Source organism: Lutjanus erythropterus, chromosome 4 (genome assembly GCF_056507025.1).
Source record: "Lutjanus erythropterus isolate fLutEry1 chromosome 4, fLutEry1.hap2, whole genome shotgun sequence".
Classification (NCBI taxonomy): Eukaryota; Metazoa; Chordata; class Actinopteri; order Lutjaniformes; family Lutjanidae; genus Lutjanus; species Lutjanus erythropterus.
Genome location: NC_139320.1, coordinates 13,678,693 through 13,691,544, shown reverse-complemented (window position 1 = coordinate 13,691,544; position 12,852 = coordinate 13,678,693). Strand labels below are relative to the sequence as shown.

Sequence of the window (12,852 nt, the reverse complement as noted above, 5' to 3'; positions counted from 1 at the left end):
GAGTTTGGTCCAGTAATCCTTATGGGCAAAAGCACGCCTTCAAAGCAAGTCCACTAAAACTGATTGTTTTTGCCACTGACAGGCTCACATTGTTATTTTAAGTCACAGACAACATTGTGAAAAGGGTCATTACAGAGATAGAGCATTTTATTTAAAGAGTAAGATGCATTGTGTTTAACCAAAAATAACTGATTAATTAATCTTGCCAAGCTCACCAGACTCTCTCTGAAAAACTGTAACTTATTCAAACTTGACAGAAAGAATCTCACCAAAAACAGCTCCAACAACCACTAACTCTGTTTTGGTCAAAACATCAGAGAAGCACCAGAGGGAAGCAGCATGTACAGCCAGAATATTTTTACATCTACTTGGGTGAATTTAAGTCTGTTATTTCTATTTCGCACCCAAACAGAGTAGGTGATTGTTAGAGCAGTGGAAAGACAAACCAAGAGATATTTGATTAGTTTTATTTTGTTTCTGTCAAATGTGAATAATGCTTTAAATTGATAAAATAAACGTTTTTCAAAGGGAGTCTGGTGAGTCTGGAGACAGCGATACAGGGCAGCTGTTTTTGGTTAAACAAACCACCTAGAAATTGTGTGTACATACTTTGACAGTGCAGAGCGATTATGTTATAAATTAGTTTTGCTTGTACTGGCTGCAGTGCTCCCCACCAATACTGGACCAATTTTAAAAATTGTTGTCCCCATTAGTCACAAAAACATGGGAAAATGTTGAAAAATACCAAAGTTACCCTTTAATGCAGCATTTATCTAAAAGCAAAGACACATTTTGTGTTTTGTTTTAAATAAATAGCAGCAGAACAAATCGAGGAAAATAAGTCCACATGAAATGTGAGTGTTTCTTTGTCGTTTGGTGGTGATGCTGGGTTGTGGGGTGCCGGATAACAGCTCAGCCATGAACTAGCATTCTGCAGTGTCAAAAGTGTCTGTCACCTTCACGCCTCGACCAAGCTATATCCTCAACAAACACACACACACACACACACACACACACACACCAACAACTGCAGCATGAAGGCAAATAGCCACACACAACTTGCTGATTTTCCTGAACACACACATTATTGCTCTGCAGTGGCAAAACTGCTGCCAGAGCACATGTTGTTTCTCTGAAAAGCAAAAAAAAAACAACAAAAAAAAACCACTTAGTAATTATCATTTCCCCATAATGACATACGTAGTTCTCACTAATCTCTCCCTCCCACCCCTCCAACAGTAGGAACCCCCTCACCAGATGAGGAGCGAGGGGACTCCCTGACCCTTTCCCCAGCAGAGCATGTGGGGGGAGGTGGTTAACAGGGAAAAGGATCCCAAATGCAAACAGACAGAGTCCCCTCTTCTCAGATCAGGGGGCCCCTTGGCCCTCAGTGCCCCGGTTGCCCCTCTTGCCTTGGCCCTGGGTGTACACCCTGGCCACCCTTGGCCCACCTCAAGCACAGACACACAGGCAAACACCCCCGCTACAGCTGTCAAAACCCTGACGTCTTAATCAATCCTGGATCCACAACGCTGTCAGACGAAGCAGTAAGATGGATGCAGAAGGGGACGACCTCTGACCTCTGCCAGGGGTGGAGAATACAACTCCTACGTGCCCCATCATCCCCCTCCCTCTCCTTCTTTCCCCCCGAACATGGCCAACCTCAGTCGGCTCCGCTGCTGCCCTGAACAATGATGGAGGAGAGCCCATTCATCCTGGGCTGGGAACCAGGGGCCAAGGTGCCCTTGTAACCCCGCACGAACACAAGACAAGCACAGACACACAAGTATGCAAACACACACACACTCACACACACACAATTGAGCTTGTGTGCACTATAGAAAACCTTTATAAAGAAAGGTTTTAGACCAAATCAAGCCACATAGTGTAAGCAAAGGTTGACACACTCTCACACACTTGTTCAAACTTTGTAAAATTAAACTATTAACACATACACAACTTACCGCACAACTCTGCGTTAATATCCACCTGCCCTCCCCCAAACCAACTCCTGTCAACGTCCTTTGGTTAACATGGTCATATAGTAGAGGAGCTCCTCTCCCATACAGCCTGTCACATTGGGAATATTAACCAGCTCATCAGCGCACTTGAAGACTGACAGTGGCCAGCACCTTTTAACCCTTCAGTCACTGGAGCTGACCTGCACTGACGCCTCAAGCAGCCATGCAGCATCAAATCCAATGCATGTTATCCAGTTTCCAACTGGAAGTGAAATGTGAAGAAACTCTTTAAACTGTGTATTTAAAGCTATGAGTGAATGGAGTGGACGTATTGGCAGTGTTAAGTTAAACACACTATAGCAGATGCAGTGATATGTGAGCTAAATGGATATATTGGCTTAAAAAGCAATACTGCCAGCTCAGAGGCTGGCACACTCTACCAGACTGCATTAGTCATATAAAATCAAGGTTTCCAAATCCTTTGTTGCCTTCTTTGGAGAGTAACAGCTATTTATCTCAACTGAAATTAGAGAGGAGAGATAAGGAGTCTGTTTCAATGGTCTAGGAAAATGAAAGTTATGATACACAGTATGAGATCAGGCTTCTCATTCTGATCTGAAATAAGAGAGGTCGTTATAGTAAATAGCATAATAGAAAGCCAATCCAGGGGAGCTTTACCTAAAGTCTGTAACTAACTACTTTCTGGCCCCCCTCCCTCAAATCTCCATCTCTCAGTGCTTCTTTGAAGCCAACCCTGGGGACAGAAACCTGGCCGAAGCCATCTGAACCCAGCAACAGGGGAGATGGGCAACATTCCAAGGGAATTCTGATACTTTTTTGGACAAATACACACACGAAAACACACACCAACCCATCTGTGGCTACTTGTACCCCTTTGCCTCCCCACCCCCAAGCAGCCAGTGGCACCCCTAAATCACCAGACCCGCCTGTCGAGCAATTAGTCCACCAAGATAAAGGCTCCCTCATAAATTAGGAGAGGTGTAGTGGTCCGTCCCCCTGTTAATCACCCGTGCCCAGCCTATGACCCTTTACTGCTCTGGCTCAGTGCTTTTTGTGTGTGATGGTGGTGGGTGGCTGGTGGGGTATACACCAATAAACCATCGTGGCAGAATTGGCATCCACTTGTCTGGCCAGCTGACAACTGCGCCTTGGCTTGGCAGAATGCTGCATGTGATCCACAAAACAGCTGCTGAGCACAACTAGATGCTATCCACAATGCACTGCTGCATACCATAAACTCTAATCTACTGTGTGCAAAACAAGCAAGATAAAGTACGGTAGAGTCTATCAAAAATGCCATTCCTCAGAAAAGCCTGAGCTGGAAACATCTGAGGGCAAAAATTCCGAAAGATCTGTTGGCCTGTTTTTTCTAACGAGCATTTCTAGGCAATCTTTTGAACTCACTCTATAATGCTCTTGATTTTTAAAAATGTGGAAGGAGATGCTCTGCACTGACCTTAAAACCTCATCAAACTACCTGGTATAGGATCACAGTGAGCTGAGGCTAGAATAATCATCTACGAAGGGCTATTCCCCCTTACCAAATAGCACTATTTCAATCCCATCTCACAGCTGTGTGTTTTCACTCCTCTCATACCTGCTTGGAATGATAAAACTCTTTCTCTCTCCTTCCCTTCCTCTGAAGCTGTCTATCTCTTTTTCCCAGTTTTTGGCCTCCATTGGGAGTAAGAAAAAGAGCAGGTGGGGCTGAAAGACACAGCAGTGGTGCGAACCAGTTGGAGCTCTACCCTCCTCTCACCAGTGTCACCAGTTCTCCTGGGATGCATCCCATTGTACAACACCTCCCTGTGGGCCCGCTAATTACTCCATTTACAATCATCATTGCTTCTATCACCCATCCAGACACTGGAAAGAAGCCTGTAAAGAGCGGGATAGTGAGGAGAAAAAAATATCCAACAGAGTACAAGGTGGATGAATCAAGGGAAGGACAAAGAGAACGAAACATGGGGGATAAAGACAAAGAGACAGAGCAAGATATTGGGGCAAAATTTAAAAGGTAGGAGGCATGGTTTGCAGGTAGAGTTATTTATAAATAGAGAAAGACTCAGCTCTGAAAAACACAAGACAAATGTCAGTCCTTTACCTTGACATTCTGCATTGCGCTCCTCGTATCCAGGGTTACACAGGCAATTCCCAATGGGCACCAGCCACTCTCCGTCAGCCCCACAGTACATCTTGGGAACCTCCTTCTCCTCTGAATTATCCACGCACGAGCCACGAACCTCCACAAGAGAGGACGTGTCAGCTCCAGTGATGGTATCGGGAAACTGGGCCAAGTTACGCACCGCTAAAGGGCATTTCTTGTAGAAGACCCTGACAGACACAAGCGCAATGCACGCCCCAACATCCTGAAAGGCCAAATAGAAGCCCTTACGGGTCAAGGCCCCCACATCCCGGACCTCTGTGTTCAGCTTCATGATGCGATCGCCGATGTCCACCTGAGTGAAGCTCTCATCTGCAGCGATGGTATCAATCTTGCCAAACTGGTTCTCACGGATGTAGCGCTCCTTGTCATTGTTGGACTCGTAGTAGTAAAGATTGAAGGTTTCCTTGCAGGTTCCCATGACCCCAGGGAGGCTGTTGCAGTCTCGGAGGGTGAACTTGATCTCAATATAGACACGCTGGGCACCGCCTCGCGGGATCCAGTCAGTGCGGAGCCAGTTGTTCTGGTTTGGCTCCATGACATTACACACCTGGTACGTCCGTATGGGAATGTTCTTTTCATCCATTATACTCACTTCCTCCCACTGTGGAAAGGACACAATATTCAAAGTGTTAAAAGGATTTTCATAAAACTGAGTTGCAGTCTGCAAATGAATTACAAACTATAGTTTCAGAATTATTGCATCTCATGAATGGCTCATTGCATGGGTCACATATGGTCTCAATTAAAAAATCCAAAAATCTTCTTCAGAAACTGTCCAGTGCACACTGTGGGGCAAACTGTTTCAATAGATGCACATTAGACCACAAACACCCCCATTTGTGAGGAGTTTGTCTTATGAAATGTCCTCTGGGTATTTATTTATTTTTTTTTCATTTTTAGTTTTTAAGATTATATACCTGCAATCATTAATCAATTAGTTGTTAGTTGTTTTGAGTCATTTTTTAATTAAAAAAAAATCCAAATGATCAGATTCCAGTTTCTGAAATGTGGATATTTTCTGGTTTCTTTACTTCTCTGTGAGAAAATCTTTGGGTTGTGGACAAAACAAGACATTTTAGGATCTCATATCAGGCTTGGGGAAACACTGATTGACAGTGATTACAAATTTTTGACATTTTACAGACTAAATAGTAAATTGATTTATCAAGAAAATGATTGATTTACAAGAACATAATCAGTACTTGCAGCCCTAGGAGATAGTCAGGTCTTCATGCTCAGCCAATGATTAAAATAAGATCACTATAACTTACAAATAAAATACCTAGCGTTATTCTTCCCTTGTTCCAACATCCCAAAAATGTGATAAAAGTTAAAATATTTTATTTCTCCCTTTTCTAGGAACTCCCTACAACCCACACAAGGACCTCTGTTGGTCCCTGTACCCCAATTTGAAAACCACTACTTTAGGGTTTGTGCAAATAAAATGCGTTGGTCAGTATAAATACATATTGGCATGTAAAATAAACACATTTTAAGTTTGCACAAACCCTACAGTGTGCTTCGGACTGTTTTTGACAAAGACCTGCATCCTGGATTTTCTATGAGACTGAATTTCAACCATGCAACAAGCCTTGAACAAGATGGAATAAGCACAGTAGACCTGAAGTAACATTCATGTGATCAGCAAAAAACCCAGCAACACTTCACTCCATGGTCTTAATAATTGAAGAATAATCAGTACAAAGAGAAAATGCTATAACATGTCAAAGCAGACTTTTTAAAGGTCAAGAACACCAGAAATACATCAAAACTAAATGCTCTTCTACTTAAAATGTAAATATCACACATGACTGAGAGCCTGTGCCAAGAATGAGAGATACTGTGCAAAAGCGCATGCGAGAAAGATTAGTCAATATTTGAGTCCCAGCAGAGCAATTAATTGATGGCTAAACTTAATGCATATTTTATGAATGGCACCTAATAGACTTGTTAGGTCCTAATATAGAATCATAAAGATATTAATATTCATGGCTTCTCCTCAACTGTGAGAAAGGAAATTTGTAATTAGTTCTATTTCTCAGTAATGCCTACAGTTCAATTACTTGGGAGTGGTATACAAAATCCTCTTCACACACGCACACACACACACACACACACACACACACACACACACAGTCACTCACAAACACACACTGAGAGACCTGTATGGCAAAAGAATGAAAACAGAGGATTATGTGAATGCAAAAACTAAAGGTCTCTGAATCAGTGCTAATGATCTAATGTTTGCCTGCTTTACATCAGCATACATGATGGGGACTGGGAGACAGAGGCACACATGTTCACCACTGTTGTTAGTATGAACTCAGAGGAGATCGGGGGAGGCTGATGTGGGGCGCATGGATTACGTTATCCAGCGCGGACTGGCTTATTTTTGCCGAGAGGGAATGTTTGTTTTACTTATGATAAAGTTCCCCTCTCTCCACAGATCACCGTTGAGCAAATACGAGCACGTCTTGAGAGGCTCAAAGCGTGTGTTCCCCTAAGTTTTTCACCGTGTGTTTTAAATAGAGTCTTTGACTGAGCCGGGCTGTAAACAAGAGCAGAGAGGCCTTTGGCTGCCGTAGCTCCAAACATTTAGAAACCTGTGCAAAAAAAAAAAAAATCATAATGGGACAGTGGAAGATAAGGGTTATATGCTGCCAGATTTGATTTGATGCCTTATCATAAACAATCTGGTTTAAAGCCTTATATCCCTGGAGGAGGGTGGGATAATGCTAAACATAGCTGCGCCTGTATGATTTGAGAAAATGTCTATCATTCCCCGCCGTTCATTTCGTGCCACTCTCTTCTTCCAGCCCCCCTTTTGTTGTGGAAATCAGGCGGCGCTGAGATAGGGCCGCACCTTTCCCCGATAGCAGGGAAGAGGGAGAATAAGGCCAATTGGTCGTAATGAGAGGGTGAATGCAGGCTTGCTGTGGCTGCCAGGACCCTGTCAATCACTTGTTTGTGATAAAATGGTCGAGGGAAGGACCTGAGCGCAGCTCTGGGCCAAGTTCAATGAGAAAAGCTGACGAGCAGAGCCTGCAACAGCTGCACGTGGTGAAATTCTGCTCCCTCGGGTTCATATTCATTAGTTGACATGATTGTTGTTAATTTGTATTAATTTTCATAAAACACTAAAAGGCTTGTTTGTGCTCATCATCACATAGAAAAAAATGAAGTTACTCATTCCCAGTAATATCCCGATATTATATCAAGGTTGTGATATTAGACTAGATATCATGATACAGCACAAGTCTTCCCTGGTTTTAAAGGCCGTATTACAGTAAAGAGGTGTATTTACTGAACTTAACAGACTGTTATATCATTTTCTTTTACCCACTTAATCATTATATAACACATTTCTGATGATTATTCATCAAAAATCTCATTGTGCTAATATTTTGTGAAGGCACCAATAGTCATTCCTACAATATCAAAATTGTCAAAAGTATTTGTTCAAAAATATTGTCATATTTGATTCTGTCTATATCATCCAGCCCTGCTATAGGGTTATAATAATTTGACTATTTCAAAAATTACAGTATGTCATTTTAGAGAAAATGTATACAAGATATATATTAGATAGATTTATTTTGCTTAATAATGTAAAAATATTGAGATATTATTTGTAAGCCATACGACCTAGACCTGTAAGTGACCTCTGACTGACAAAGTACTGTTATTTGTTATTAATTTACATCAGCACTGACTACAAAAGATTTGGCACTCAAATCAGGGCTCAACAATGAGAATTTCCCACTTGCCTGGTGTAAGTAAAATGCTGTGTGGGCAAATTAATCTGGCGACTCAATTGGTGAAATCAAACTATTGAGCTATTTTCATTACTATCTTTCAATTCTCTTGATTGAGTATTTTTTTGATGAATTGCTAAAGTAACTTTTCACGCAAAATGGCAGAAAATGGTGTTGTCAGCCTCTAAAATATAAATTTAAAAAGAAACAATATCACACTTTTCTTTGTTTATTATCATATTTAACTCTGACACTTTGTACAGGATCAAGTAAAAAGTGACTTTAGGCAAGAAGATTTCTAACCCACTTACCCAACCAGGCAAGTGAAAGAAACATTAATGGTGAACCCTGCAAACACGATTTTCTAAATGATCACATTGAGACTTGTTACGGCATGGTATGTACCTTACATTTTCCCTCTAAAGCCCGCGGCAGACTGCAGCCACTATAGGCCCAACTGCAGCCCTTATTCTTTGTCTTATCAGAGCCACTGTAGATTTACCAATTAGACTGAGGGATCATGCATTCGGTCGACCCTATTCCCCATCATTTCATAGCGAGATCCAGTCATCCTGCGGCAAGAGCCGAACCCCTCTGCACTTTCCCCCTTTATTCATCCATTCCAGAGGACCCTCTCTCAGCTGCCAAGTTCCTCTCTCTAGCTCTCTGCGACTCAATGGTGGAAAGGGATATAAAGTTTCTCCACAAAGACCGATTCAATCCGCCATCTATTCAGGAAACCTGACGCCCGCTGCAGTATCGGCCCCTGCATCTGACCATTACAGAGTGGTTAGAGAGAGGGGAAGCGAGGAGAAAGGGGAGCAGGGGCTGGGGGTGTATGAGGGGGGTGCCTATAGACCGACGGTTCTCAAAGTGGATTCTAGGGACCCCATGGGGCCCTGGAGGGAGTTCCAGAGGGGTCTCTGAACACAACATAATGGCAAATTCTACTTTATTTTAGGGTAAGATACTGGAAATGATGCCTTGAGCCTCAACCCGAGTTTAATATCCCTACAGTGCAGACAGCTGCACAATAAATCATCAACAAAGATATTCCCATAAAGGGCTCACCAGGATAGGATCTTATCAAAGAGGGCTGTGTATCTATTTGGCGGTCCACTCCAGAGCCCCTGCCAATAATGGATATTATCTCTCCATTTTTGCTCAATAGGGGACCATGCGTCCTAACAAGGGGACACTTCTTTGCAGTACTCACCCCTCCTTCTGTCGGGTTGGCGACCCATCCCAGCTCCCCCTGTACGGATCTGGAGTCCAATAACGTGACTGGAAAACAAGAATGGGAGAAGTGAGCATGCAGTCTCAGTGCGTCCATACAACATCAGCACTGGCATGTATAATCCACTTAGATCTAGTTTCCTATTTTTTTTCCGAAAAACGAGGCTTAATGAATAGCATAAACTGTTGAAGCGATTTATCAGGTAGAAAAATATCCTCATGATGAATATCAGAACAGAGGGAGAACAAAAAAGGCCATCAGGTCTTACAAATTACAAACTTGGAAATGTTTTGTTAGGCGTATTTCCCTGCTGTGCTTCAGGCGTGATCGTTTTGATTGATTTTCGTTAAGAACAGGATTTTCTACAAATGACAAATGTATTTCCCCAGTGTCTTTAAAATCATTGTTTTTCGTTTTGCTCAGCATCGACTTTGAGCACGTTTGATGTGATCGGAATCAATTAAAGAGCCGTCTGCATAAACTTGGTGGTTGAAGACCAAAACGCATTTTAAATGGCTCTCACAGAAAACTAGACAGTCTGTCTCAAACATAATTCTCTCGAGAAAATTCAAAACATTATACCTATGGAGCATTAATTAAGAATATGTTTAAGTGAATTTGGTGGTGTCTGTTTTTAATGTTGTTTGAATTCAGTATAACTAAAACGATTTATCAATTTGCTCTGTGTAATTAATAAATAATCCCGTTATGTAAGTCCACAGTATAAATTATTAGCTAAAATTCAGACTGATGTATTTTAAATCTGAAGCATTTGTTTCATATTTAAACTACTGAGTCCGTGATGCATCATTGTGGACTTTCAAACACGTTTTCTCTGCGGTGCAAGGCACAAATAAAAACTTGTAAGAGACAGATTCCATGAACCTGTGTTTATTAATGTTTGCACTGTTAAGTGGGTTATAACCTGTTCTGGGCCCAAGATTTTGAAACTGGATAGGCACTGCGCCGCGGGACCCCGAGCAGACAACTCCAGACACGAAACCTTCCGTGCTCCTGGACAAACCGAGCTCAATTTAAACATGTTGCAGCTTCATGTTTGGTCGCTTTTCAGTGAACCTGTATTTGGTATAGCACAACCGAAGTACTTTTTATTAACAGTACCTCGCAACTATTCTTTAATTTTGCGTGTAAATTCACTTTCAAATGGGTTTTCCTGTCACTCTCCACCAAAACACAGCAGGAGCAGGAGCAGTGACAGCGATCACTGCGAACGGGACTGAAATTGATAAATAAAGAGCTGCTTGGCCAGTCGGACGTGTGCCTGATTTGCGAGTCTGCCACTGACTCGTAAATGCACTTAATTTCTGTTCTACAAGACATGTCCTACGCGTCATTTAACTGTTTTTTTTAGCAGACATCGGCTTGACCTTCTCTCCCAAAAGAGAGATCAGCGCGTATCGGGGCTACAAGTATTCCTGATCCCGTGCAGGCTTTCGGCAGCTGGCACGATCCAAGCCCGAGCAGCCACTGCGCATTTGGACAGCTACTTCTTCTCGTTCCAGTTTTGTTCACCCGCAAAAGTCGCTGCGTAAAGGTGACCGTCGCCGTTTTCCACCATTTAACTCATCGCGGCTCCATGCACTCGCAAGTAGGGACCACGAAGTGAGGCTCCGCAGCGCAAACGCACACACAGAGATACGGAGACGGAGCGGGGATGAAGTCACAAGTCCGCGGCAGTTCTTTTCTGCTAACAACCTTACCTTCATTTGGGGGGTATATCCGAGCCGGTGAAACAAACGTAGAAATCCCAAAAACAAGAAAGGTGGCCGTGAACAAAATCCCTGCCATGAGTGCCATTTGTGTTCCGTTTTTCTCTCTCCTCTTTTTCTCTCGTTGCTCTTCTTCTCCCAGGTCCTGCTCTCTCTCTCACACACACACTCCCCCTCTCTCCCTCTCTCTCTCTTTCCCAGTGGAATATGGATCTGAAGCGGACAGGGGAGAGAGACGCAGCGAGCGCACCACTCAGCCAGGAGGCGGGTCTACTCTGTGCGCTCTGACGCGGAGCCCGTCAGTCCATATAGGAAAACGTAGTGGAAGGGGGGCAAATAATCATTAACTACCCCCCTTCTCCTGCAAACCCCACAAACAACTCACTCTTCCATTTCGCGGAGGACACAGGAGACGGTGACAGTGTAAAGTGGCACTGCTCCACGACATTTACCATGCAGGTACAAAGGCGATGTAAAACTCACTGGGACTCTGAGTCACCGGTTGACATTACACAAATAAACTGCGGGGGGAAATCTCCTGTTAGTCAACAGTGAGAATGAATGAGAAGTGAGAGTGTGGGTTGCCCAAAACTCAAAGAGCACAGAGTTTGTTTAGGAGCTAAAGTCTGCTTCCGTCACTGCTTCCTTAACTTTAAATTTGGGATAAAAAACGGCTTCTCCACTATATATTTATATGCGTAAATGCAATGCGTCAGTTTTTGTCCTCTGTGCTCCTCAGCAGTCACACTGTGCTGATCCTGCATGTAGTCTGGCTCCAGTCAAGCGCAGCGCTGTCCAAGGTGAGCCGCATCAGACCAAGGTCGCCACCTAGCGGACATATTGACGCCTGTTCTGCCTCCAAAATTGGATTAAAGAACAAGCATGAGCATGACCTCCCTCACATTACATGGAATTGCACTTTGAGAAATTGACAATGGCCGTTTTGTGATCGGTGGCGAGCTTGTATTGGATTATTGTCACTTGCTATTATTCTAATATTATCAAGGCTTTAAGGGTATTTATGAAGGAATGTGCACAGATCCGTCGGTGCAGGTTACAGAGCAAACCTGCTCCTGTGGAGTTGCAGAGGAATTGATGTTACTTCTGCAGTTTTTCTTCAAACAAAGGCTGCATTGTTCATGTTTTAGAAAAGCCAGCTGTGTCCAGGTTTGGGGCTTTTGCCCAGGGCACTCTCACTCTTTTATATCCTCCTACACAGGTCTTCTATTGCTCCCATGAGATGTGCCCGTCGCAGCGGCAGGCAGGCAACCTTTCAAAGATCTGCAGAGGAGATTGTCACTATGTGGGCAGGTTAGGGCGTTCTGCATCACCACACACTGCAGCCACTGACTACAGATAGGTTTCCATACCACAACCCTCGTTTTCCGTCCCTCTTGTGAATCTGTGGCCATTTTGTGCCCCTGTTTCACCTTTTTGTAGCCATTTTGCATCTATTTGTGGTCATTTTCTGTCTCTGTAGTTGTTTTTGTCTCTCTGTAGTTACTTCTTATCTCATTGTGGTTATTTTGTGTTGTTTTTGTGTTGTTTTGCTTATTTTAAGTCACTTTGCATCACTTTTGGTCATTTTGTGCCTCCTTGTAGTAGGCCTGGGCAATATAGCTGAAATATCATGATAGGGAAGTTTCATATCAGTCCATATCGATAATTATTGATCATGTAGGTCTTGACGGGCAACATGTCGTGTACTCCAAGGGGTGGAAACAGCTGGGATGGTAAAATAAGTAAATATCACAATATTTTTGACCAAATATCTCAATATTGTGACAATAATGTAGGGATGACTACTGGTGCTTTCACAAAATATTAAACCAATGAGATTTTGTGATACATAATCAACAGTAATGTGGAGATAAAGGGTGGGAAAAGGCAAATAACAGAACAGCTAGAACAGTCAGGTAAGTTCAGGAAATTACATCACTTTACTGTAAACCAAGAACAGACAATACTAAAGCCATATCAC

At 43.0% G+C, this 12,852-nt stretch overlaps 1 protein-coding gene across 1 annotated transcript in view; it reads right to left on the bottom strand.

Moving 5' to 3' along the window:
* The window catches only part of LOC146328166 (ephrin type-A receptor 4), a 66,268-nt gene extending 55,134 nt beyond the window's left edge, over positions 1-11,134 (bottom strand). Inside the window, exons 1-3 of the mRNA XM_084717034.1 lie at positions 10,863-11,134; positions 9,121-9,188; positions 4,087-4,750 (exon numbers count right to left, since the gene is read on the bottom strand). Of these exons, the coding sequence (XP_084573160.1) occupies positions 4,087-4,750; positions 9,121-9,188; positions 10,863-10,959 (829 nt within the window). The 5' untranslated portion in view covers positions 10,960-11,134. The remainder of the gene's footprint in view (positions 1-4,086; positions 4,751-9,120; positions 9,189-10,862) is intronic.
* Between the last annotated feature and the right edge of the window lie 1,718 nt (positions 11,135-12,852).